Genomic DNA, 23742 nt, shown 5'->3' on the forward strand with positions numbered 1-23742 from the left:
GTAAACTGCTCAACTGCCAGATGCTGGGCAGACAAGAGTATCGTTGAGGGCTACATCACACATGCTGGGCATCCCTCACACCCCAGGCCCAGCTGGGCATGGACCCAACACCAGGAGGAAGCCGAGGATGGAGAGTGGAAGCTCTGCGGAGAGCTCCCCTAGTCTCACCGGCCACATGGTGTCTGTCAGAGAGCTGCTGCTCTTGCCCAACGCTAGGAGAAGATCACCTTAGAATCACGAATAGCCAACAGCTTGTCCTGAGAGCCCAAGCTTGACCCTGAGATCTTCAATCTGGCCAAGCCTGCCTTCAACCGTAACAAGAGCCCAACCACACCTTCCATTCAGCAGCTTAAAAACAGGCAAAAAAAAAAAAAAAAAAAAAAAAACACCTGGAAGGGGCAGGATGTGGAATTTTATGATTTCAGAAAATATATGAGTACACATTTAGCCGATCCCATATGCCTTCCCCTAAGGACAGGTCAAAGTTCACACCTTTGTGGGAAGCAGAGTCAGTAGCACCACATCTGAGCAGCTGGTGTGAAGCCCTGGAGTCCAGCCAGGTCAGGTATCACCCTCAAATGCAGCAAGTGAAATTTAAAAAAGCCAATAACACAATTTAAACAAGAACACATGGCTCGAACGACAATTCTCCAAAAAAAGACATGCAGATGGCCAATGGATTATGAAAAAATGCTCAACATCACTCATCACCAGGGAAATACAAATCAAAACCACAATGAGATACCACCTCACACCTGTCAGAATGGCTAAAATCAACAACACAGTAAGAAACAGATGTTGGCAAGGACATGGAGAAAGGGGAGCCCTCTTGCACTGTTGGTGGGAATGCAAGCTGGTGCAGCCACTCTGGAAAACTGTGTGGAGTTTCCTCAAGAAGTTAAAAATAGACCTGCCCTATGATGCAGCTATTGCACTGCTGGGGATTTACCTAAAGGATACAAAAATACTGATTCGAAGGGTTACATGCATCCCAATGTTTAGAGCAGCATTATCTACAGCCGCCCAAAGGTCCATCCATAGATGCATGGATAAAGAAGAGGTGGTATAAATACTCAGTGGAATGTTACTCAACCATAAGGAAGAATGAAACCTTGCCATTTGCAACAACCTGGATGGAGCTACAGTATATAATGCTAAGTGAAACAAGTTAATCAGAGAAGGACAAATACCACATGATCTCACTCATATGGAATTTAAGAAACAAAACAGACACACTAAGGGGGTAGGAGAGAGAGAGAGAGGAACCAAGGAACAGACTCTGAACTCTAGAGAATACACTGCCGGTCACCAGAGGGGTGGGGGGACGGGGAAACAGGTGACAGGGATGAAGGAGTGCACCTGTTGTGACAAGCACCGGCTCATTGCTGAATGATTACATTGTACACGTGAAACTAATGAAATTAGTATAACATGTTAACTGGAAATTAAAACTTTTTTTTAAAGATTTATTTATTTATGATATATATATATATATAGAGAGAGAGAGAGAGAGAGAGGCAGAGACACAGGAGGGAGAAGCAGGCTCCATGCCGGGAGCCCAACGCAGGACTCGATCCCAGGACTCCAGGATCGTGCCCTGGGCCAAAGGCAGGCGCTAAACTGCTGAGCCACCCAGGGATCCCTGGAAATTAAAACTTTTGTAAAAGGAAACTAAAAGATACATTTTGTTTCTTTAAAAAACAAATCAAAAACAGAGTCACCAAATGATCCAGCGATTCCACTCCTAAATATACACCCAAAAGAATTGGAAGCATAGTCTCAAAGAGATATTTGAGCACCATATTCATAAAAGTGTGATCCACAATAGCCAAATGGTGGAAGCAACCCAAACACCCCTCGGTTAACGAATGGATTTTTTTTTTAAATATGCTGTATGCACACAAAGGAATAGTATTCGGCCCTAAAAAGGAATGACACCTGCCACCACACGGATGAAGCTCAGGGACATCCTGCTAAATGAGACAAACCAGTCACCAAAAGAAAGACGCTGTGAGACTCACATGAGGTCCCTGGAGCGGCCATGCTCTCGGGCACGGGAATTTGGGCGGTGGTCACCAGGGCTGGGGATGGGGCTGCAGGGACTTGTGGTTAGTGACGACAGAGGCTCCGTTTTGCAAGATGGAAAATATTCTGGAGGTAGTGGTATGATGGCCACACAGCTGCGTAGCTGTTCTCGATGCAAACTTACAACCAGTTAAGGGTAAGTGTCCCATGATGTGTATTTTATCACAATTAGAAGAAAGAAAAGGAAGGAAAAAGAGCAGGAGAGACAGACTGGGGAGGAAGGGGACAAGGGAGCAAGGGCTCAGTGGGGCCAGGTGGAAGCCCCCAGCCCTGTCTCCCCCACTCAGGCCCTGCGGGGCCCCCCAATTCCTTGAAAGTGCATCCTCCCCACACCCCAGGGCCACGGCTTGAGGTTGGCCCTGTGGAATACTCCCACCTTTCTTCCCAAGGTGTCATTGCTTGATTCACATGCCTGCCCCCTCTCTGTGTCCATCAGAGCTGAGACCACAGCCCACTCCCCATGTCCCCCAACCACCCTCCCCAACAGGGTGCAACCAATACCCCACACAAAACGCAGGCCTGAAAACCCGTCCACTCAAACCGAATGTGGCTACCAATTCTTGTAGAATATAAAACTGATTCCCAGCCTTGATTGTGCCCACACCACGGGTTTCAGGGGACAGGAGTGTAGGCCGTGGTGGGACAGGGATCAGGGGATAGGGGTCACTCCTGTGGTGTAATACTGAAGGGGCAGAGGTAGCTGGAGCTGGCCGGTGGTTTTGACCACATCCAAAGAGCCCATTTCCTAATGCTCCCTCTTCCACAGTCACCAAGGGCACAGGTCCCAGCGCTTGGTTTTCCCATCGTGGTCAAGAAGACCACTGAGTATGGGCCCTTGTGACTCATTTTGTGTGCTGGACACCAGACGGAGCCCCTGATTCTCTTGGTCTCATACCCACCCCACAGAGGGGCTCCAATCCCATGGGTCAAGTCAGGTGACGAGGGTCCTGGAGCAGGAGGTCATGGGCCAAGGTGTGGGGAGGACAGTTCTCCACCCCTGCCTAGAGCACCCCTTCACAGATGAGAAAGTGGAGACTCACAGGGGTCACCTGAGCAAGGATGGCCCCACAGGCACAGCCGGCTCAGACCTTGCTAGCCTCCTTCCAGAGCCCCGGGTGCTTTTCCCTCCATTCTCACCACCTCTCAAAAAGCTTCAAGGGGGGACCCAGGAACTCCAATCTGGAGGCATGAGTTCTCCCTCAACCATTTGCCACCAGAATCAAAGACTTGCATCGTACATGACACTCAGCAGCCAGTCTGCTTACCGGGGGCCGCTTCCAGACGATGCCTTGAGTCTGCGGGGACTGTGGTCCAAGGTCCTTGTGGCCCAAGGCTGACGGACATGCTGGGAACTCCGGGTCTTTAAATAGGACCCCCGCATCCAAGCATTGCTGCCTCAGTGTCTCGAAGTCCTGGCCCAAGTATTTCATGGGTTTCTGGTGGGAGCCAAGACCCCCAGCGGCTGCCCGCTGCTTGGCTATTCTGGCCGCCAGGGCTGACATATCCGTGGGCTCTGCAGGGGAGACAGGAGACAGGCAGGCAGAGCGTGAGGAGCCCTTGGACACCTGACACCTGATACCTGACACTGGGCTGGGAGGCAGTGGCAAACCTTTATCCGGGAGCCTAATCCACTGGGCGGTGAGTCACGGCAGGAGCAAATAGTACCCAGGTGCTAAGGAATCTCATCCGCCTTCCCCTTCAGCACTTCAGCAAACAATGAGGAGGCTGGGGACCTCGCAGGGCCCCGCCTGTGGAAGCCTGCTGGGCTCACAGCCATCCCCACCCTGGGCCTGCTCCCCTGCCCCCTGGCCCCAGCCACCAGGATGGAAGAGATGGGAAGACAGGGCCTGCAGCTGAGACAGGGATTGGCACGAGCACGGGGGTGGTGGCTCTGAGTGGGATGAGGGCCAGGGGCTGGCAGCGGGCAGGGGGTCCGCTTTCCTTCCAGGTGAGTTCACTTCCAAACGTGCTAGGGAGTCAGAAACACCAGAGATCACCCAGCAAACCAAAGTAAGCCCAGCAAGGGCCTTGCCTGGGTCTCTGGGCCAGCTCCACCCCAATGAGCTCTGTTGCTTTGAGCAGGTCATTCAACCTCACTTCCCCTTAATTTTCTCATCTGTAAAATGAAAGATAATAGTAGGACCCACCTCACAGGGCTGGGCAGTGATGCATCAGCTGCTGCTCCTGGGAACAGGCCAGGAGGGAAGGCCCGGGGCTCAGTGGTCACGGGCTCTGCTCTCAGAAGGGACAGGTGGCCCAGGATTAGTCACTTCTCTCATAGCTCCAATTTCCCAGGCTGGTCCTCTCTAAACACATGGATCCCATCAGTGATCTTTCCTTTAACTTTTGCTGTTTAAGTATAGTTTACACACAATGTTACATGGGTTTCAGGGGTCTGATGGACGGACTCCACCAGGGTACACATCACACATGTTCCCACACGTGGTCACCCTGTGCCACCACATATGATTATTACAGGTCTGTCGCCTATGGTCCTCATGCTGCACCTCTGTCCCAGACTCACTCATCATACCTGGAAGTCTATGCCTCCCAATTGCTGCTCCTGTTCCACCCATCTCCCACTGTGCCCTCAGCAGCCATCAGCAAGCATATCGGGGACTTTTGAACTTTAGTGCACATGACAGCCTGAGAAATGGTCCCCTAAAAATGTGGGACCTGATCTCTGGAACCTGTAAAGAGAAGGTTGAAAGGATCTTTACAGAAAAGATTACATTAAGGCTCCTGAAATACGGAGGTTATCGTGACCCTAAATGCAATCATGAGTGTCCTCCTGAGACGCAGGTCGAGGAGGATGTGACAAGAACAAGAAGGAGATGCTGATGCGTCCATGCGGACAGAGGCTGGAGTGACACAGCCATGGGCCATGGATGCCAGCAACCACAGGAACCTGCGGGAAGCCACAGACAAGCTCCCCCAGAGCCTCTGCATCGAGCGTGGTCTTGCGGGTGCCTGGGTTTCCACCTAGTGAAACAGATTTCAGAATTCTGGTCTCCAAAACTGTGACAGAACTTCCTCCTGTTGTTCTACACCACCGTGTTCATGATCATCCATTATAGCAATCCCCAAAACCCCATATAATGTGTATAAGAATCCCTCAGGGCACTTGCTTAAACTTCTGATTCCCCGAGACCCTCCCACCACCCCCTCCAAAGAAAGCTCTGAGTCAGTGGGCCGGAGGTGGGGTGTGGAGTCTGCAGAGACGATGCCATGCAGGGGCCGGGGACCACACCCGGGGTGGCTCTGGGCAGCTGACGGCTGTGGCACCCGCTCCACCTTCTAAGCAGGGACAGTCTTTGCACAAAGCCCCGAGCAAGGGGACAGGTCTGGGCAAACATTATATGGTTTCACTCATACAGGGAATATGAGCAGTCATTTCTAACACGAGTCTGGCCCTGCTGCTCCAGAGCTGAAAGCCCCAGGGGTGGCCTGTTGTTCGAGGAAAACAGGATGGGAGGGGCCCCGCGGCCTGTTGACCCCAAGTGGACAGGCCCTTTCCTCACTGCCCTGCCCCCTCCTGACTTTCCTTCAGGCCCAGGAACATGGGCTCCTCCAGACCCCGAGGGACCCAGGGAAGGTGCTCTGGATGCCCCCGAACACACCTTCTTACCCTCTCTCGCTGCGAACTTCGACCCCTGCCCCTCAATCATTTCCTTGCCGCCCCTGCACCCAGCAGGCTCTGACCTCTGCAAGGACAGCTGTCTGTGTGTGTCCTGCTCATCGCCACATCGCTGGCGCCTGGAAAGCTCCCAGAGTGTCGTGAGAACCAAATACATACTTGGTGAATAAATGAGCACACGGGGGTGTGAGACACCCCACGGCTGGACACGGTGCAGCGGGCAGGCCAGACAGGCATCTTCGTGCAGGGGTCAGCGAACCGCCACGGCCCTGGCACAGCTGGGTTCCCTGGCTCTGCTTCTCCCTGAGCCTCCCGGCACATTCCCGTTAGAGCAAGTCCCACATCCTGCCCACAGCAGAGGAAGCACAGCTTCCAGCTCCACGAGGGGCTCCTTCCCCCACCCGCCTGAATTACCTGCCGTCACATCCAGATGCCCAGTCGCCGTCCGGGCAGGTAGATCTGCGCCGCTGCTCCCGGGGCCCTCAGTTCCGAGGCAGGAAAGCCAAGTGCGCAGAGTCAGGAGCGCTCCGCTCACCGGCCCCTCCTGCGCAGACGGCGACCACCTCCCAGGGATCCGGCTGGTGCCCGGGAGGAAACAGCCTGTGCTGGGAGCTCTGTTATCCAGGACAGACGTCTGCACAGCCTCACGTCCCACACCCCTACAGGAGCCACCGCCGGCGCCGTCCAGGAAGCCCAGGGTCCCCCGCAGAGGCGGGAGGCTGGCAGGTTGGCCCCTGGTAGCACCTGAGTCACGTGGCTCCCTCGGCATGCCCAGCCATGAGCCAGGGCGCTGGGCTTGAGCCACAGAAGGATCCAGGCTGCATCGTCCTCTCGGCAAGGACCATAAATCATCCAAGGGCCTGAATGTGCTCTTCAGACAGTTGCAGTTCATGAAGCTTATGGCACTCACAACTATAACTCGGGAAAGGGATGGATAAGCTGACAGCATCCTCTCTCCTGGGCGCCCCCACTGCGGATTTCCCAGGTGAGCAACGGATGAATTGACATCAGGTGTTGCTGGCAGGAATGTAAGGTGGGGCAGCCCTTTGGAAACAGTCTGACAATCCTCAAATGCCACACCTAGCACTACACGGTCACTCCAGGTACCCTTCCACCCCAGGAAATGGAAGCAGTGAACACAGGGCCACACGAAAACTTGGACTTAAATGCCCTGAACAGCATTATTCATAGCAGCCAAGAGCGGAAACAACCCCAGTGTCCATCAGGGGATGGAAGGCTGGACACTCATGCTCTATCCGGGCAAGGGATGAAAAGCCATAGAAAGCAATGAGGTACGAAGCCAAGTGGCAACACGTGTGACCCTTGAAAACATCGTGCCACATGAGAGGAGCTGGTTCCCAAAGGCCACGTGGTGTATGGTTCCGGTTATGAGGAACGTCCAGAATGGGCAAATCCATGGAAACGGAGAGCAGGTGTTGGTTGCCACATACTAGCCACACAGGGTAACTGGGGTTGATTACAAAGAGGTATGAGGTTTCTTTCTGGGGTGCTGGAAATGTTCCGGAAGTAGATGCCAGGGATGGTTGCACAGCACAAGAAGTGTGCTGAGGATCACAGGATTATAATACTTCCAGCTGGAGAGTTTTATAGTGTGTGAATTTCATTTCAATAGAAAACATAAGAGAAAATGGTATGTCGGAGAAGACCCGCTATGATCCACACGCTCAATTGTGGTCTCTAACGCAAACACTGGTCCCTCCTGCCCAGGACAGTGAGTATCCCCTCATGCCCAGGATTGCCAGGCTGAAGGCGAAACCCTGGGCACCAGCCTCAAGCAAGAAGGCAGGGTCAGGAGTGTGGGTTCACCCCTCTCCTGGTCTGTGGGATCTCTGTGGGATCACACACCCCAGCCCCCAGCCCTGGCCGGAAGGGTCCCAACTAAGCCCAGCTGGGGGACCGACTGAGAGTGTCACCTAGCGACCAACCCAGATCCAGGGCACTGCGTACTTTGGAGCTGCTCATGTTGTCACCGCGTCACTATGTCACACACTGCCTGCCCTCAGTTCCTGCTGCTGAGTGGCTGTGGATGCCCTGCATCATCCACCTTCTCCGCTGAACCCTTCCCTTCAGCCCACAAACCACTTCAGTGTCTCCTGTTCCTCACCTGTCCTGCACCCTCACCCCAGCCCCATCCCTCCCTTTCTTGTTGCAACAGTTGCACCAGAGATGTGAGACACTCACAGAGCCAAATTCTGTCCTCCAGGCCTCTCTGCTTGTCACTCAGTCCAATGCTCAATGGAGACCACGAGCCAATGGTCCTCACCACCTTGATGTTGCCAAAACCAGTGGTTACTCCTCATCCCCATCTTATTTGACTACCAGTAGCATTTGGACACAGGTCAATGCTCTTTCCTTCTAGAAAGAATTGCACAAGGGGTGTCCTTGAGTGGGCAAGAGGTGTTCAGATCTAGACCCAAGGGGGAGGCTGGTCTTAGCTGGGAGCACAGAGTCCATCCCTGTCCCAGGGCCAAAGGCAGGTGTGCACATGAGGGTAGATGTGACCCTGGGACCGTGGAAGTTCTCCTCTGCTGGCTGTAGCATTTACCTGCAGGACTAGGAATTGAGAACATCGCTGAGAGTGAGAATGAGGTGCAGGTGTTGGAGATTTGAAAGGTATGAAATAGTGTCTGTGACCCCAGGTCAGCAAAAGGCCAGGAGACACGGTGTGGCCACCAGGCAGCATAAGAACCCAGCTGCGCTAGGGAGTGTCCACTGAAGGTGAGACAAATCAGCATGTGTATTCATCATCAATTGCTGCTAACGAGTTACCCCAAACTCAGTGGCCTAGAACAATAAATATTTATTTTCTTGTGATTTCTGTGCAAGGAAGTCAGGGGTAGCTTAGCTGAGTAGTTCCGGCCCGAGGGTCTTCCTTGGAGCTGATGCTGGCTGGGGTGGCCATCCACCAAAGGCCTGAAAGGCAGAGGGTCACTTCCAAGATGGTGCACTCAGGTGGCTGCTGGCAGGAGGTGCCCCCCTCGCTCTGCGGGCTCTCCACGGGGAGCCTGAGTGTCCTTATGACATGGCGGCTGCCTTCCTCCAGTGGGAGCGACACAGAGACCACAGCGACCACAGAGGAAACCACAGTGCCTTGTATGACCTGGTCTCCAACGTGGCACACTGTCACCTCCAGTTCGTCTGCCACTAGCAACAAGCCTGAGGTCCAGGCCGCTCTGGGAGGAAGGCAATCAGCCTTCACTTCTCACAGGGAGGAAGGTCGGACGCTTGAGTCACGTCCCGCCATGCAGGCTCGGATATGGGCTCAGGCTGGGTGGAAAGTTGGGTCCGAGCCGTGATGCTGCCGATCAGACGTGGAATCTGCTGAGGGTTGCACGCATGGGGCTGCAGCAGCCTGAGCACCAGGACTCGTGGGTCCTGCTCCCGCTGCCCTCTGTGAGCAAGTCTTCGCTTTGGTCGACCACCCACCTCTGCCCCGCTCTCGGCTGGCCACCTCGGAGCGCTCCTTGTCTTTGCTCCAGGCAGGCTTTGGCTTCCCCACCTCGGCCTCTCCAGCTCCAACTCCGTCTCCTGGCCTCTCAAGGGCAGCTCCCACCCCCAACAAGCAGACAATGCCTCGTGGTCCTCAGCAGGGGTCCCGGGAGAGAATCGAATTGGCCCAGCTCACCTTTTGGAGGCAGGCATGCTGGTCCTGTCACCAAGCAGGCTGAGGATGGGCGGCTGGGGCACGAGGTCCGGGCTCGGCCTGTCGCCCTCAAAGCCTCTCAGCCTTCTCACGCTCGGCCCCTGGGGTGCAGCAGCTAGCCCCCTCGTTCCCGGCTGGAGGCTGTGCTGCTACCTAGCTGGCAGTGCCCATGCCTGCCTGCACTGGGGATCTGCACCCTGCAGGTGGTGTGATGACATGCTGAAGGATAAATGTGACATGCATTCTTTTTTTTTTTTTAAGATTTTATTTATTTATTCGCGAGAAACACAGAGAGAGAGTCAGAGACATCGGCAGAGGGAGAAGCAGGCTCTATGCAGGGAGCCCGATGTGGGACCCAATCCCAGGACCCCGGGATCATGCCCTAAGCTAAAGGTAGACTCTCAATCACTGAGCCACCCAGGTGTCCCCATGATGTGCTTTCTTGAATTATCATCTTCACTCAAAGATCCGTTTGTAAGAGGAATTTTTTAAATGTTCAGCATGAAATATATTGAGGAAGCTGCCAGGCTCAAGTCCCGAGGAAAGCGTGTTAGCTCTCCCCACCAACCCCGCCGTGTAGGAAGCTTCTTCCCATTTAGTGGGACAACTTTGAATGTGGGGGGAAAACATGGCCATGCAAAGATAAGAATTAAAACTCACTGGGGTGCCCAGCTGGCTCAGCCAATGGAGCACACAACTCGACCTCAGGGCTGTGAGTTCAAGCCCTCATTGAGTATAGAGGTGACTTAAAAATAAACTGTTTAATTTTTTTTATTTATTTATTTATGATAGTCACAGAGAGAGAGAGAGAGAGAGAGAGAGGCAGAGACACAGGCAGAGGGAGAAGCAGGCTCCATACACCGGGAGCCTGACGTGGGATTCAATCCCGGGTCTCCAGGATCGCGCCCTGGGCCAAAGGCAGGCGCCAAACTGCTGTGCCACCCAGGGATCCCAAAAATAAACTGTTTAAAAACAGATAAATAAATGATAAAATACACCAAAAAAGAAAGATAAACACAAAGCTCACAATGGTGGCCCTTTCCATCTTGAAGAGGGGGAGATGGGATGGGAAAAAGTGTATAGAAATGTAAGCTGTAGGTTCTTTATGTTCTTAGGTGGGGTAGGGGACACAGAGGAGTTCATTATACTATCAAAAATAACATAATTAAAGAAAGCCATGCATGGACTAATGATGAGAGTGTGTCATGAATCAAGGATTATCTTTACTCCAGTTTTGAACACTGACAGGGTCAGGACACTCACCACCTGAGTCCAGCACGGCCCATCACGGGCTCCTCGGGAAGAACTGACGCTGAGGAAGCCCCGCCGTGCCCCTGCCGACCAGAACAGACACCTGCTCCCTGCCCACCCCGCCCTGGCGCACCGTCCAGATTCAGCTGCACCTCTGCAGAAGAGCTCCCGCGCAGAGGCCGTCCTGTGCCCCACGCAGAAGCATAATCATTGTCCCACGGAGCTAAATCCTCGCATGTGGAAACTGTACTGTTCCTCCCCGAGTCTCTGCCCCTCCACTGTGGCCCAGGGCTGGGCCCACGACAGATGTCCCATAAATGGGTGATGAACGAATAACTCGCCAAACAGAGGGGTTGCACTCAAGCTTCAGGTCTTGCACCCTTAGATTAGCGAGAGACAGAATATGATCCAGCCCCCACATGGGTAAGATTACAGAGATTTCAGTGCAGGTGCATCCAGAGGGCTCTTACTTCCTGGTGATGGTCTGAAAAGGTTTGCATTTATGACTGAAACCAAGGGCTTGGAGAAAACTAGAAGTATCTAGACATAGTAGCTTCAATGCAGCCTGTGAGAGCCCCAGACCCAGAGCAGACCCAGATTTCAGCCTCTCTCTGCTCCATCCTCATGTCACCTGGAGAAATCACTTTACCCGCAGGCCTTTGCTCATCTGACACAGAGGACACGGGAAGCCCAGCACATAGCTGCACTATGCACTTAAGCAAGCCACACTTGTCTGGAGGAGATGGGCTTCTGCTGAGCTGAATGTAACCATCAGCCCGCTGAGCTCCCCGGGAGGGGGTGAGGGGGTGCCCCTCGCAGTTATGCATGCATGTGCACACTCACACCACACACTGAACCCCCGCCCCCCGCTGAGCCCTTCGTCCCTGTGCAACAGCAGCCATCAACAACTGCCTGTTATCAATGAGGAAAGGCAGATGCATCTCTTGGCTCCTAAGTAGCAGATCAGGATTTGAACCCCGGTCTGTCTTCCCTAAAAGTCCACTTGTTTTCCTAAGACTTTATACTGACACTTTAAAAAATCAGTTAACTAACATATAATGTATTATTAGTTTCAGAGGTAGAGGTCAGTGATGCATCAGTCTTAAATAATGCCCGGTGCCCATCACATCACGTGCCCTCACCCAGTGACCCCGTCTCCCCCTCCCCTCCAGCGACCCTCAGTTTGTTTCCTATGATTAAGAGTCTTACGGTTTGTCTCCCTCTCTGATTTTGTCTTGTTTTATTTTTTCCTCTCTCCTCCTATGATCTTCTGTTTTGTTTCTTAAATTCCACACTTGAGTGAGATCATGTAATTATCTTTCTCTGACTTATTTTACTCGGCAAACTATCCTCTAGTTCCATCCAAGTCACTGCAAATGGCAAGATTTCATCCTTTCTGATGGCTAATACTCCATTGCGTATATATACCACATCTTCCTTATCCATTCATCCATCGATGGACATCTGGGCTCCTTCCACAGTTTGGCTATTGTGGACATTGCTGCTATGAATGTTGGGGTGCAGGTGCCCCTTCCGATCACTATGTTTGTATCCCTTGAGTAAATATCTAGCAGTGCAATTGCTGGGTTTAAAGAGACGAAGGATCACTTGAAAACACGGAGAATGCACCTGGAGGGTTGAACTGAGGGCGGCTGGTTCCTCAACACGAGTCCCCACAGGGCTGCTGGGCTCTTGCTGCTAGCCTGGAGGTGAGACTCTTCTCTTTCAGCCACAGAGAACAAGGGTCAGGGACACCAGGAACAGCGTCTAGTCCCCCCTGCAGCCACGACCCACACATATCCTCTCACAGCAACTGAGATTCTCGCTAGCAGAGCGGCCGGCTGCAAGCAGCAGTGCTCCAGAGTGAGGGACCCCAGAAGGTTCCAGAGCCAGGGTGGGCTGGCTGCAGGAGCTGATGGTCTCTGCTGCCCCCTAGAGCCCCTCTCATCTCCACAGGCCTCAGGCATCCCTTTAGAACCAAGTACTCGAGATAACATTGTCTCTATAGTAACTCACACTTGCCTGCTTCACTCCTCAGAGGGTGGCTGCTAGCTGATTCTCCTGACAAAGAATATTGAAACTTATTTTTAAGTGAGTAGCGCATTCTGAAAATTGATAAAGGGAAAGCACCGTGCATATATTGTCCTCCCTTTTAGGGAAAATATCTGAAAAGGCGATGCTTTCTTTATAGAAGAATTGCAGCTGATGAGAGGAGTGGGAGAGAATTGGAAGCATCAGCATCTTAAACCCTTAATGAAATTTAAGCAGCTGTCACCAATGGACGATAAAACTTCAAGATGAAAAGTTAACGAGGAGCTTGACAGTGGGTGGACCAGGCTGGCACATCGAGACCTGCTTACCGATCTGCACATCGCTAAGCACGGACGCCATTGCCTTCTTGTGTGATACAACAGGATGTGCAACACGGGTCCACCTGTGAGGGAGGAATTCTGTTATCCCCCCAAAAGTGAACTTGAATTTAACCAAACCCCTCAATCTAGTTGCCGTTTTAAAGACAATAAAAGGTTTAGAAGAGGGACATCTGGGGGGCTCAGCGGTTTAGTACCTGCCTTCAGCCCAGGACATGATCCTGGAGTCCCAGGATCGAGTCCCTCATGGGGCTCCCTGCATGGAGCCTGCTTCTCCCTCTGCCTATGTCTCTGCCTCTCTCTGTATGTGTCTCTAATGAATAAATAAATAAAATCTTTAAAAATATATCTGTACCATTGATGTTTTGGACCAGATAATTCCTTGCTGGGGGAGCTGTTCTGTACATTACAGTTTAGATGCATCTCTGGCCTCCGCTTACCAATGCCAATTGTGCTGTGTAATCATGGCAACTGAAAATGCCTAGACATCACCAGATGTACTCTGGGCAGCCAGACCTCCCCCAGTCATGTCACTAGGCTAGAGACACAATTAAATGGCACCATGAGGATTCCATCAGCTATCTCCCAAATGTGGAAATTCTACAGGACAACAATACAGTCTCTTCCTTAAATAAATGTCATGGGGGGATAAAGGGTGAGGGCAATGTTGTTATAGATCTAAAGGTAGCTGAGAAACCTATCAATCAAATACTATCTGGGGCACCTGACTGGCTCAGTTGGTGGAGAGGGTGACTCTTGATCTCAGGGTTGTGAGGTTGAGCCCCACACTGGGTATAAAAATAAAATCTTTAAAAGAAAATACAATGCATGAGCCCTCTATGTATCCCAATTTGAACAAACTGGGACATTTTGGAGACAATTTGGGAAAACTGAACTTAAGGTGGGTATTACATGCCATTTGCAACAACATGGATGCTAAGTGAAGTAAGTCAGAGAAAGACAAATACCATATGACTTCACTGATATGTGGAATTTAAGAAGCAAAACAAATGAAGATGATGAGAAAGGAGAGGCAAACCAAGAAACAGACCTTAACTACAGAAAACTGATGACCAGAGGTCACCAGGTGGGATGATGGTTAAAACAGGTGGTAGGGACTGAGTAGTGTACCTGTTGTGCCCAGCACCAGCTGACATACAGAAGAGCTGAATATTGCACACTTAAAAGTAATATAGTACTGTATGTCAACTATACTGGAATTTAAATTTTTAAAAATGGGCAGGGCGCCAGGGGGGCCTCAGAGGCTGAGTATCTGCCTTTGGCTCAAGTCATGATCCTGGGGTCCTGGGATTGAGTCTCACATCCAGTTCCCCACAGGGAGCCTGCTTCTCCCTCTGCCTGTGTCTCTGCCTCTCTCTGTGTGTGTCTCTCATGAATAAATAAATAAAATCTTTCTTCTTTAGTGGATATTAAATGATATTAAGAAATTATTAATTTTGGGCAGCCCCGGTGGCATAGCGGTTGATCCTGGAGACCCTGGATCGAGCCCCGCATTGGGCTCTCTGCATGGAGCCTGCTTCTCCCTCTGCCTGTGTCTCTGCCTCTCTCTCTCTCTCTCTCTCTCTACATCTCTATGAATAAATAAATAAAATCTTTTTTAAAAAGAAATTATTAATTTTATTGAATTAAAATATTGTAGTTTTTATATAGATATATTTGTCACATCTTTATCTGAAAAACACACTAAAGTATTTTCAATTAAAATGATATTTTGGGATCCCTGGGTGGCACAGCGGTTTGGCGCCTGCCTTTGGCCCAGGGCGCGATCCTGGAGACCCGGGATCGAGTCCCACGTCGGGCTCCCGGTGCATGGAGCCTGCTTCTCCCTCTGCCTGTGTCTCTGCCTCTCTCTCTCTCTCTGTGTGACTATCATAAATTTAAAAAAATAATAAAAATAAAAAAATAAAATGATATTTTTCTGCCCTTTGATTTGAAACATTCAGGCCAGGGACACCTGGGTGGCTCAGTGGTTGAGCGTCTGCCTTCGACTCAGGGTGTGATCCCAGAGTCTGGGATCGAGTCCCGCATCAGGCTCCTTGTGGGGAGCCTGCTTCTCCCTCTGCCTATGTCTCTGCCTCTCTCTCTCTCTGTCTCTCATGAATAAATAAATAAATCTTTTTTTTCCCACTTAAAAAAATATTTTACTTATTTATTCATGAGAGACATAGAGAGGCAGAGACACAGGCAGAGTGGGGAGCCGATATGGGACTTGATTCCAGGACCCTGGGATCATGCCCCCAGCCAAAGGCAGATGCCCAACCACTGAGCCACCCAGGTATCCCCTCTGCCCATATTTTACTTGGGTTATATGTTGTTTCTGCTCTTGAGTTTTAGGAGTCCCTTATAGATTTTGGAAATGAGCTCCTCGGCAGATATTATAGTTTGCAAATATTTTCTCTCACTCCAGAGGAGGCCTTTTTATTCTGTCTTTTCCTTTGCTGTGCAGCTTTTTAGTGTAATGTTCTCTATTTTTGCTTTTGTTGCACTCCATTCCTTCTTCATATCAGTGAAAACTATTCCCTCAGGAATGCCCTCCTTGAGCCCCACACCGCCTCCCGTGACAGCTCAGGTCACCAAGCACCAGTTTAGTGCTTTGCATTTTTTGCATTTGCATTTTTTCTTTGCATTTTTTCCTCACCCAGTTTCTGATCATATATTTGTTCGTGGTTACTAATGAAACATTAAGCTCGAGAGGTGAAGGGACTCTCACCAGTTTGGCTTACGGTGTTGTTAGGTCACTTAGCACAATGCCTGGCGCGCAGAATGTTGTCAACCGAGTGAACAGGGACTTGCCCAAGGTCATTCATTAAGGATCAGATCTGAAACCAGACTTGGTATCCCAATGCTCACAGGAAGGCTTTCTCTGCTGTGCCACTTGCTTCCACTCCAAACCTCATTGCTTTTTTCAGTGCCAAAACTTCTGACCATCTACCGATTAAGGCATGGTGTCTACTGCCTCTCCTCAAACGGAAAACATTCCATCTTCATCTCAACAGCCACCTTCTTGCCAAAATAAGCCAGAGAAGGTTATGGGAGTGCCTGGATTCCAACAGGAGTTGAGCCGGTCAAAAGGGATTGTATCACAAAAATGGGCTCGTGAAGGTCTCGCCCCCACAAGGAGAGTAGAATTGCCTCTCTGAGCCTTTGTTTCTCTTGCATTCCAGACAAGATGCAATGGTAGGAAGGGAAGCTGAAGGGAGAGATGCTCCCACTCCTCTCAACTGGGCCAATTTAGTTGAAATACTGGTACAACCCACTGAAATTCACGGAAGATGGGGTCCATTGCTCTGACCTTGGACAAGATGCTTAACTTCTGTAAACCTCAGTCTTCTCATCTTGGCTGAGTTTCCTTCTCTCGGCTTCCCAGTGTCTGGGGGCAGGCCTCCCTGGGCCTGGGAGCTGCTCTGCCCACGGCTTAGTCTGGAGAGAATAAATAAATAAATCTTAAAAACAAAACAAAACATTCAAGCCAAAAAAAAAAATGCAGGGTTACTTCCTCTCCCTTGAATATTCTTGTGATTTGAGCCTTTCTCATTACAAGATGACTCTTTTATTCTAATAATGCTTTTTTGCCCTAGAGTTTATTTTTTACATTATTAATATAGTTTTGCCAGCTTCCTTCTCTTTAACCTTTGCATAATCTTTTCCCGTTATTTTTTTTCAATCTTCCTATACTATATCCATCATTCTGTTCATGTAGATCAGTGATTCACCGACTGAGTCCCTGATACCCTGATGTTAAACCAATCTCCTGTTCTCCTTTTAAAATAATCTCTGGGGTGTTATTCTGTATGTTGGTAAACTGAACACCAATAAAAAATAAATTTATTATTAAAAAATAAAAATAAAAAATAAAATAATCTCTGTATGCAATGTGATGCTCAAACCCACAACCCCAGACCAAGAGTCAGATTCTCCACCAAGTGATCCCTCCAGGTGCCATCCCTCCCCCAACCTTGTATTCTTGGTTGTGAGCATTACCATGTGTATACAGCTGGAGTCAGTTAGCTAGCATTCTCTCCAGAAGTCAAGGAGAGATGTGGGTCAACCTGAGAGGGGTGTGTCCTCAGGGCAGTGGTTCTGCCCCAAGTAGACCCCCAAAGGACCTGAGGCTGAGAAGTCCCTACAGAGGCGGCAGCCCGCACCCAGGGCCTGACAGAGACAAAACTGCAAAGACGTTCATGCCTATCCTGCATCTCTGGTAAACCACAGATGGTCCAGGGCTCCCATGGGATTGGCCAGAACTCTGGCCCAAGTGTGTGGCGTTTTGACTTCTCCCTCTGACCGAGACTCTCAGATGTTGATCCCTAGTAAACACAGTGGATGTGAAACTCCACCACAGCGTCCACTTCTGGAGAAGGCAGCAGCAGACTGGGCAGGCCAGCTACTCTCAGAAGGGCCCACACTACCTTGACGCTCCTTGGTCACGACCTTGCATTTCCATGGCTCAGTAAGTGAATTTTCAGCAAAATGAGTCAGAGAAATCTTATGATCGATCAAGATATTCAAATTAATAAAAACTATATCATTCATCATATCATATAAAATTAGAATACCAGAAATAGCATATTTTTACAGTTTTGTGAGTTTATGTTGAACCTCGGTGTCATTCTTACTATCTTTTGTAAGTAAAAAGTATCATTAAAGGAAAAAGCTTGGAACACCTGGGTGCTTCAGTGGTTGAGCATCTGCCTTCTGCACAGGTTGTGATCCCCGGGGTCCTGGGATGGAGTCCCACATCGGGCTCCCTGCAGGTTAAGCTGCTTCTCCTTCTTCCTATGTTTCTGCCTCTCTCTGTGTGTCTCATGAATAAATAAATAAAATTGTAATAAATAAATAAATACATACATACATACATCATAAATAAGCTTGATATTTCAATGGTACTTCTTTTCCGAGTTTGGGAGAATGTGGCCACATTTGCATTTGCACTGAGCCCCACTGTCTCCAGCTGGCCCCGGGGAGTTGCGGGGGAGACTCCTGCTCCCCGAGCTTTCCTGGTGCACAGGGTTCCACCAGAGAAGAGTGGAGCTTTCAGCTGTCATTAGTTATTTACACCCTAACATGAATGAATGGCAGACACTTTTATGAAAGATTTTCAAATGTGTAAGAAGAGATCGATTGTAGGGCCACTGCATACATGGAAAACAGGGGGTGCCCTCCAGAGTCCACGGAAGGGCAGAGCAGAGGGGGGTGGCAGGGGGGAGAGGGAGAGAGTAGGCAGGGAGAGAGGAGGAGGAGGGGGGGAGAAGAGAGGGGAGGGGAGGGGAGGGGTTTTGTTAGAATTTTGTCCCTGACCCAATGCAAACATAACACACAGCCAAGCTATCGAACGCTAAGAATGAAGATGTCATTTATATAAATCATTAAAAATTTACCTTGCCACAGGAAGTACACTAACACCACATGGAAAACTGAACAATCAGGAACAGTCTTCTTTAGAACTGGCTTTGAAAGCCCCAGCCCGGAGCCTGGAGCTGCTTCTCGTGATCCGGGCCCCTGGAGGAATACCAGTGTCTCCAAAAGTGCTCCAAAGAGAGAAGTGTATCCAGAGTCAATTAAAATGGGCCAATGCCATCATTTTCCTTGTGGCTGGAAAGAACTCATGTGTAGCTAAGAGAGGAGCCAAAGGCTGGTAAAAACGTAAGTCACTGGTAAAGAATGCACAGCTTCTGGGAGGTGATCAAAGCACAACTTATTTTTACACTATGCTGCATGTATATATGATATTTCTATTTAACGACCCCCTTGTGAAAAGAGTGGCTCTGTTCCTGTGAAAGGAGCCCCCAGCTCACAACACGGTGGCTGGGGTGATGGAGCACACCATACCGTCCTGCCGTCCACACTGCAGACTCAGTGTCCACCCAACCTCAGGGAAGAACTAAGCTGAGAAACCACTCTGTCCACAGCATCCTGACCGCTAGTCCTCCCTAAATTCAAAGGAACTGTAAACAAATGCTGAACACTGGTCAGTAGTTTCGATTTTCATAGTAATATGGACCAGCAACTTGAAACTACTTCTGTGCTTCCTTAGAGCAAGAAAATGAGGAAATTGATGAAGAATGTTGGAAGCCAGGCTTCTTGTCGCTGGACAGGTTCGCTACAGATACGGAGAGACAGAACTTTGAAACAAGCCAGAGGCTCTTCATCTGGAAGTGAAGGTCAATGTGAACTCATGTGACAAAATATAACTTTTTTAAAAACATTTTTTAATTTATTCATTTGAGAGAGCGAACTCACAAGCAGGAAGAGCAGTGGGCAGAGAGAGAAGCAGGCTCCCCCCTGAGCAGGAAGTCCAACTTGGGGCTTGACCCCAGGACATGACGCTGAGCAGAAGGCAGACGCTGAGCAGAAGGCAGACACTTCACCAACTAAGCCGCCCAGGTGCCTCGACAAAGTGTAACCTTTTAGAAGTTAAAATTTTGTCATTTCTTCACTTTCATAAACATGAAAAGAGCTTATATTTATTTACCTAATTTTTTTTTTTTACAATTTATTTACTTAATTAAAAGAGAACCAGCAGGATGGTAAAGTTGCACTGAATGTTAAAATAGGAATTCTGGGTTATATTCAGAATGAATGTTAAAATAGGAATTCTGGGTTATATTCACAACTGGTTAATGTCATATAGGACAAGGAGACTATAACCTTTAGGATTGGGGAGCTTTTGTTTCTGCTTTGTTTGGTTGGGGTTTTATCCTTTTGTTACCTGAAAGAAGTTATTTGCATAAATAGCAGACAAAAACCTACATGTTAACATGTAACCTTATAGAGCCTGGGCACTATTCAACAAATAACAAATCAAACAGAAATACATTTCCCTAAGGAATAAGAAAATCAGATGGCGGAGGAGTAGGGTCCCCAAGTCACCTGTCCCCACCAACTTACCTAGATAACTTTCAAATCATCCTGAAAACCTACGAATTCGACCTGAGATTTAAAGAGAGAACAGCTTGAATGCTACAGAGAGAAGAGTTTGTACTTCCAACAAGTACAACTCATTTTTAGCCACTCTGCACTGAGCAAAATGACTAGAAAGAAGAACTCACCACAAAAGAAAGAATCAGAAACAGTACTCTCTGCCACAGAGTTACAGAATTTGGATTACAATTCGATGTCAGAAAACCAATTCAGAAGCACAATTATAAAGCTACTGGTGGCTCTGGAAAAAAGGATAAAGGATTCAAGAGACTTCATGACTGTAGAATTTGGATCTAATCAGGCTGAAATTAAAAATCAATTAAATGAGATGCAATCCAAACTGGAGGTCCTAACGACAAGGGTTAATGAGGTAGAAGAAAGAGTGAGTGACATAGAAGACAAATTGATGGCAAGGAAGGAAATTGAGGAAAAAGAGAAAAACAATTAAAAGACCATGAGGAAAGGTTAAGGGGAAAAAAAATGACAGCCTCAGAAGGAAAAATCTATGTTTAATTGGGGTTCCAGAAGGCGCCGAAAGGGACAGAGGACCAGAAAGCATATATGAACAAATCATAGTTGAGAACTTCCCTAACTTGGGGAGGGAAACAGCCATTTAGATCCAGGAGATAGAGAGATCCTCCCCTAAAATCAATAAAAACCATTCAACACCTCAACATTTAATAGTGAAACTTGCAAATCCCGAAAATAAAGAGAAAATCCTTAAAGCAGCAAGAGACCAGAGATCCCTAAATTATATGGGGAGAAATACTAGATTAACAGCAGACCTCTCCACAGACACCTGGCAGGCCAGAAAGGGCTGGCAGGATATATTCAGGGTCCTAAATGAGAAGAACATGCAGCCAAGAATACTCTATCCAGCAAGGCTCTCATTCAGAATAGAAGGAGAGATAAAGAGCTTCCAAGATAGGCAGAAACTGAAAAAGTATGTGACCACCAAACTACCTCTGCAAAAAATATTAAGGGGGACTCTGTAAAAGAAAGAGAAATCCCAAAGAAATACCACAAAAACAGGGACTGAATATGTATTATAATGACACTAAATTCGTATCTTTCAATAGAAACTCTGAACGTGAATGGGCTTAATGACCCCATCAAAAGGCGCAGGGTTTCAGACTGAATAAAAAAGCAGGACCCATCTATTTGCTGTCTAAAAGAGACTCATTTTAGACCTTGGGACACCTACAGCCTGAAAATGAAAGGTTGGAGAACCATTTACCATTCAAATGGTCCTCAAAAGAAAGCAGGGGTAGCCATCCTCATATCAGATAAAGTTTATTCCAAAGTAGTAAGACACTATATCATACTTAAAGGGTCTATCCAACAAGAGGACCTAACAATAATAAATATTTATGCCCCTAATGTGGGAGCCACCAACTATATCAATCAATTAATAACCAAAGTAAAGGCATACTTAGATAATAATACACTAATACTGGGAGACTTCAACATGGCGCTTTCTGCAAATGACAGATATTCTAAGCACAACATCTCTAAAGAAACAAGAGCTTTATTTTTTTTAAAGATTTTATTTATTTATTTATGAGAGATGCACATAGAGAGAGGCATAGACAGAAGCAGGCTCCATGCAAGGAGCCCGATGTGGGACTCGATCCTGGGTCCTCAGGATCAGGCCCTGGGCTGAAGGCGGTGCTAAACCACTGAGCCACCCGGGTTACCCAGAAACAAGAGCTTTATTTTTTTTTAATTTTTATTTATTTATGATAGTCACAGAGAGAGAGAGAGGCAGAGACATAGGCAGAGGGAGAAGCAGGCTCCATGCACCGGGAGCCTGATGTGGGATTCGATCCTGGGTCTCCAGGATCGCGCCCTGGGCCAAAGGCAGGCGCCAAACCACTGCGCCACCCAGGGATCCCCAAAACAAGAGCTTTAAATGATACACTAGACCAGATGGATTTCACAGATATTTATAGAACTTTACATTCAAATGCAAGAATAGAATACACATTCTTCTCAAGTGCACATGGAACTTTCTCCAGAACAGACCACATACTAGGTCACAAATCAGGTCTTAACCAATACCAAAAGATTGGGATTGTCCCCCGCATATTTTCAGATCATAATGCTTTGAAACTTGAACTCAATCATAAGAAGAAATTTGGAAGAAATTCAAACACGTGGAGGTTAAAGACCATCCTGCTAAAAGATGAAAGGGTCAACCAGGAAATTAGAGAAGAATTAAAAAGATTCATGGAAACTAATGAGAATGAAGATACAACAGTTCAAAATCTTTGGGATACAGCAAAAGCAATCCTGAGAGGGAAATACATCGCAATACAAGCCTCCCTCAAAAAACTGGAAAAAACTCAAATACACAAGCTAACCTTGCACCTAAAGGAACTGGAGAAAGAACAACAAATAAAATCTACACCCAGCAGAAGAAGAGAGTTAATAAAGACTTGAGCAGAACTCAATGAAATAGAGACCAGAAGAACTGTGGAACAGATCAACAAAACCAGGAGTCGGTTCTTTGAAAGAATTAATAAGATAGATAAACCATTAACCAGCCTTATTAAAAAAAAAAGAGAGAGAAAAGACTCTAATTAATATAGTCACAAATGAAAAAGGAGAGATCACAACCAATACCAAGGAAATACAAATGATTTTAAAAACATATTATGAAAAATAAAATAAAAAATAAAAACATTATGAGCAGCTATACGCCAATAAATTAGGCAATCTAGAAGAAATGGACACATTTCTGGAAAACCACAAACTACCAAAACTGGAGCAGGAAGAAATAGAAAACCTGAACAGGCCAATAACCAGGGAGGAAATTGAAGCAGTCATCAAAAACCTTCCAAGACACAAAAGTCCAGGGTCAGATGGCTTCCCAAGGGAATTCTATCAAACGTTTAAAGAAGAAACAATACCTATTCCACTAAAGCTGTTCTGAAAGATGGAAAGGGATGGAATACTTCCAAATTCGTTCTATGAGGCCAGCATCACCTTAATTCCAAAGCCAGACAAATACCCCACCAAAAAGGAAAGTTATAGACCAATATCCCTGATGAACACAGATGCAAAAATTCTCAACAAGATACTAGCTAATAGGATCCAGCAGTACATTAAGAAGATTATTCATCATGACCAAGTGGGATTTATCCCCAGGATGCAAGGTTGGTTCAACACCTGTAAAGCAATCAACATGATAGATCATATCAACAAGAGAAAAAACAAGAACCATAGGATCCTCTCAATAGATGCAGAGAAAGCATTTGACAAAATACAGCATCCATTCCTGGTCGAAACTCTTCAGAGTGTAGGGATAGAGGAAACATTCCTCAGCATCTTAAAAGCCATCTACGAAAAGCCCACAGCAAATATCATTCTCAATGGGGAAGCACTGGGAGCCTTTCCCCTAAGATCAGGAACACGACAGGGATGTCCACTCTCACCACTGCTATTCAACATAGTACTGGAAATCCTAGCCTCAGCAATCAGGCAACAAAAATAAATAAAAGGCTTTCAAATTGGCAAAGAAGAAGTCAAACTCTCCCTCTTTGCAGATGACATGATATTGTACATAGAAAACCCAAAAGACTACACCCAAGATTGCTAGAACTCATACAGCAATTTGGCAGCATGGCAGGATACAAAATCAATGCTCAGAAATCAGTGGCATTTCTATACACTAACAATGACACTGAAGAAAGTGAAATTAAGGGTCCAATCCCATTTACAATTGCACCCAAAAGCATAAGATACCTAGGAATAAACCTAACCAAAGAGGTAAAGGATCTATACCCTAAAAA

General features: G+C 48.1%; 1 protein-coding gene across 5 annotated transcripts in view; it reads right to left on the bottom strand.

Moving 5' to 3' along the window:
- CAPN8 (calpain 8) overlaps positions 1-6232 on the bottom strand; it is a 46071-nt gene extending 39839 nt beyond the window's left edge. For 4 of the 5 annotated variants that reach the window (XR_011996294.1, XR_011996293.1, XR_011996292.1 and 1 more), the window contains exon 1: positions 3351-3712. Coding sequence is in view for 2 of the 5 variants with exons in the window: in XM_026003467.2 (XP_025859252.2) it covers positions 3351-3587 (237 nt within the window). In the remaining 3 variants the exon portion in view is untranslated. Of the gene's footprint in view, positions 1-3350; positions 3713-4232 lie in introns of those variants that run through there. The other variant, XM_072732649.1, reaches the window with a different exon arrangement.
- Between the last annotated feature and the right edge of the window lie 17510 nt (positions 6233-23742).

This window comes from Vulpes vulpes, chromosome 13 (assembly GCF_048418805.1).
Source record: "Vulpes vulpes isolate BD-2025 chromosome 13, VulVul3, whole genome shotgun sequence".
NCBI classification, from domain to species: Eukaryota; Metazoa; Chordata; class Mammalia; order Carnivora; family Canidae; genus Vulpes; species Vulpes vulpes.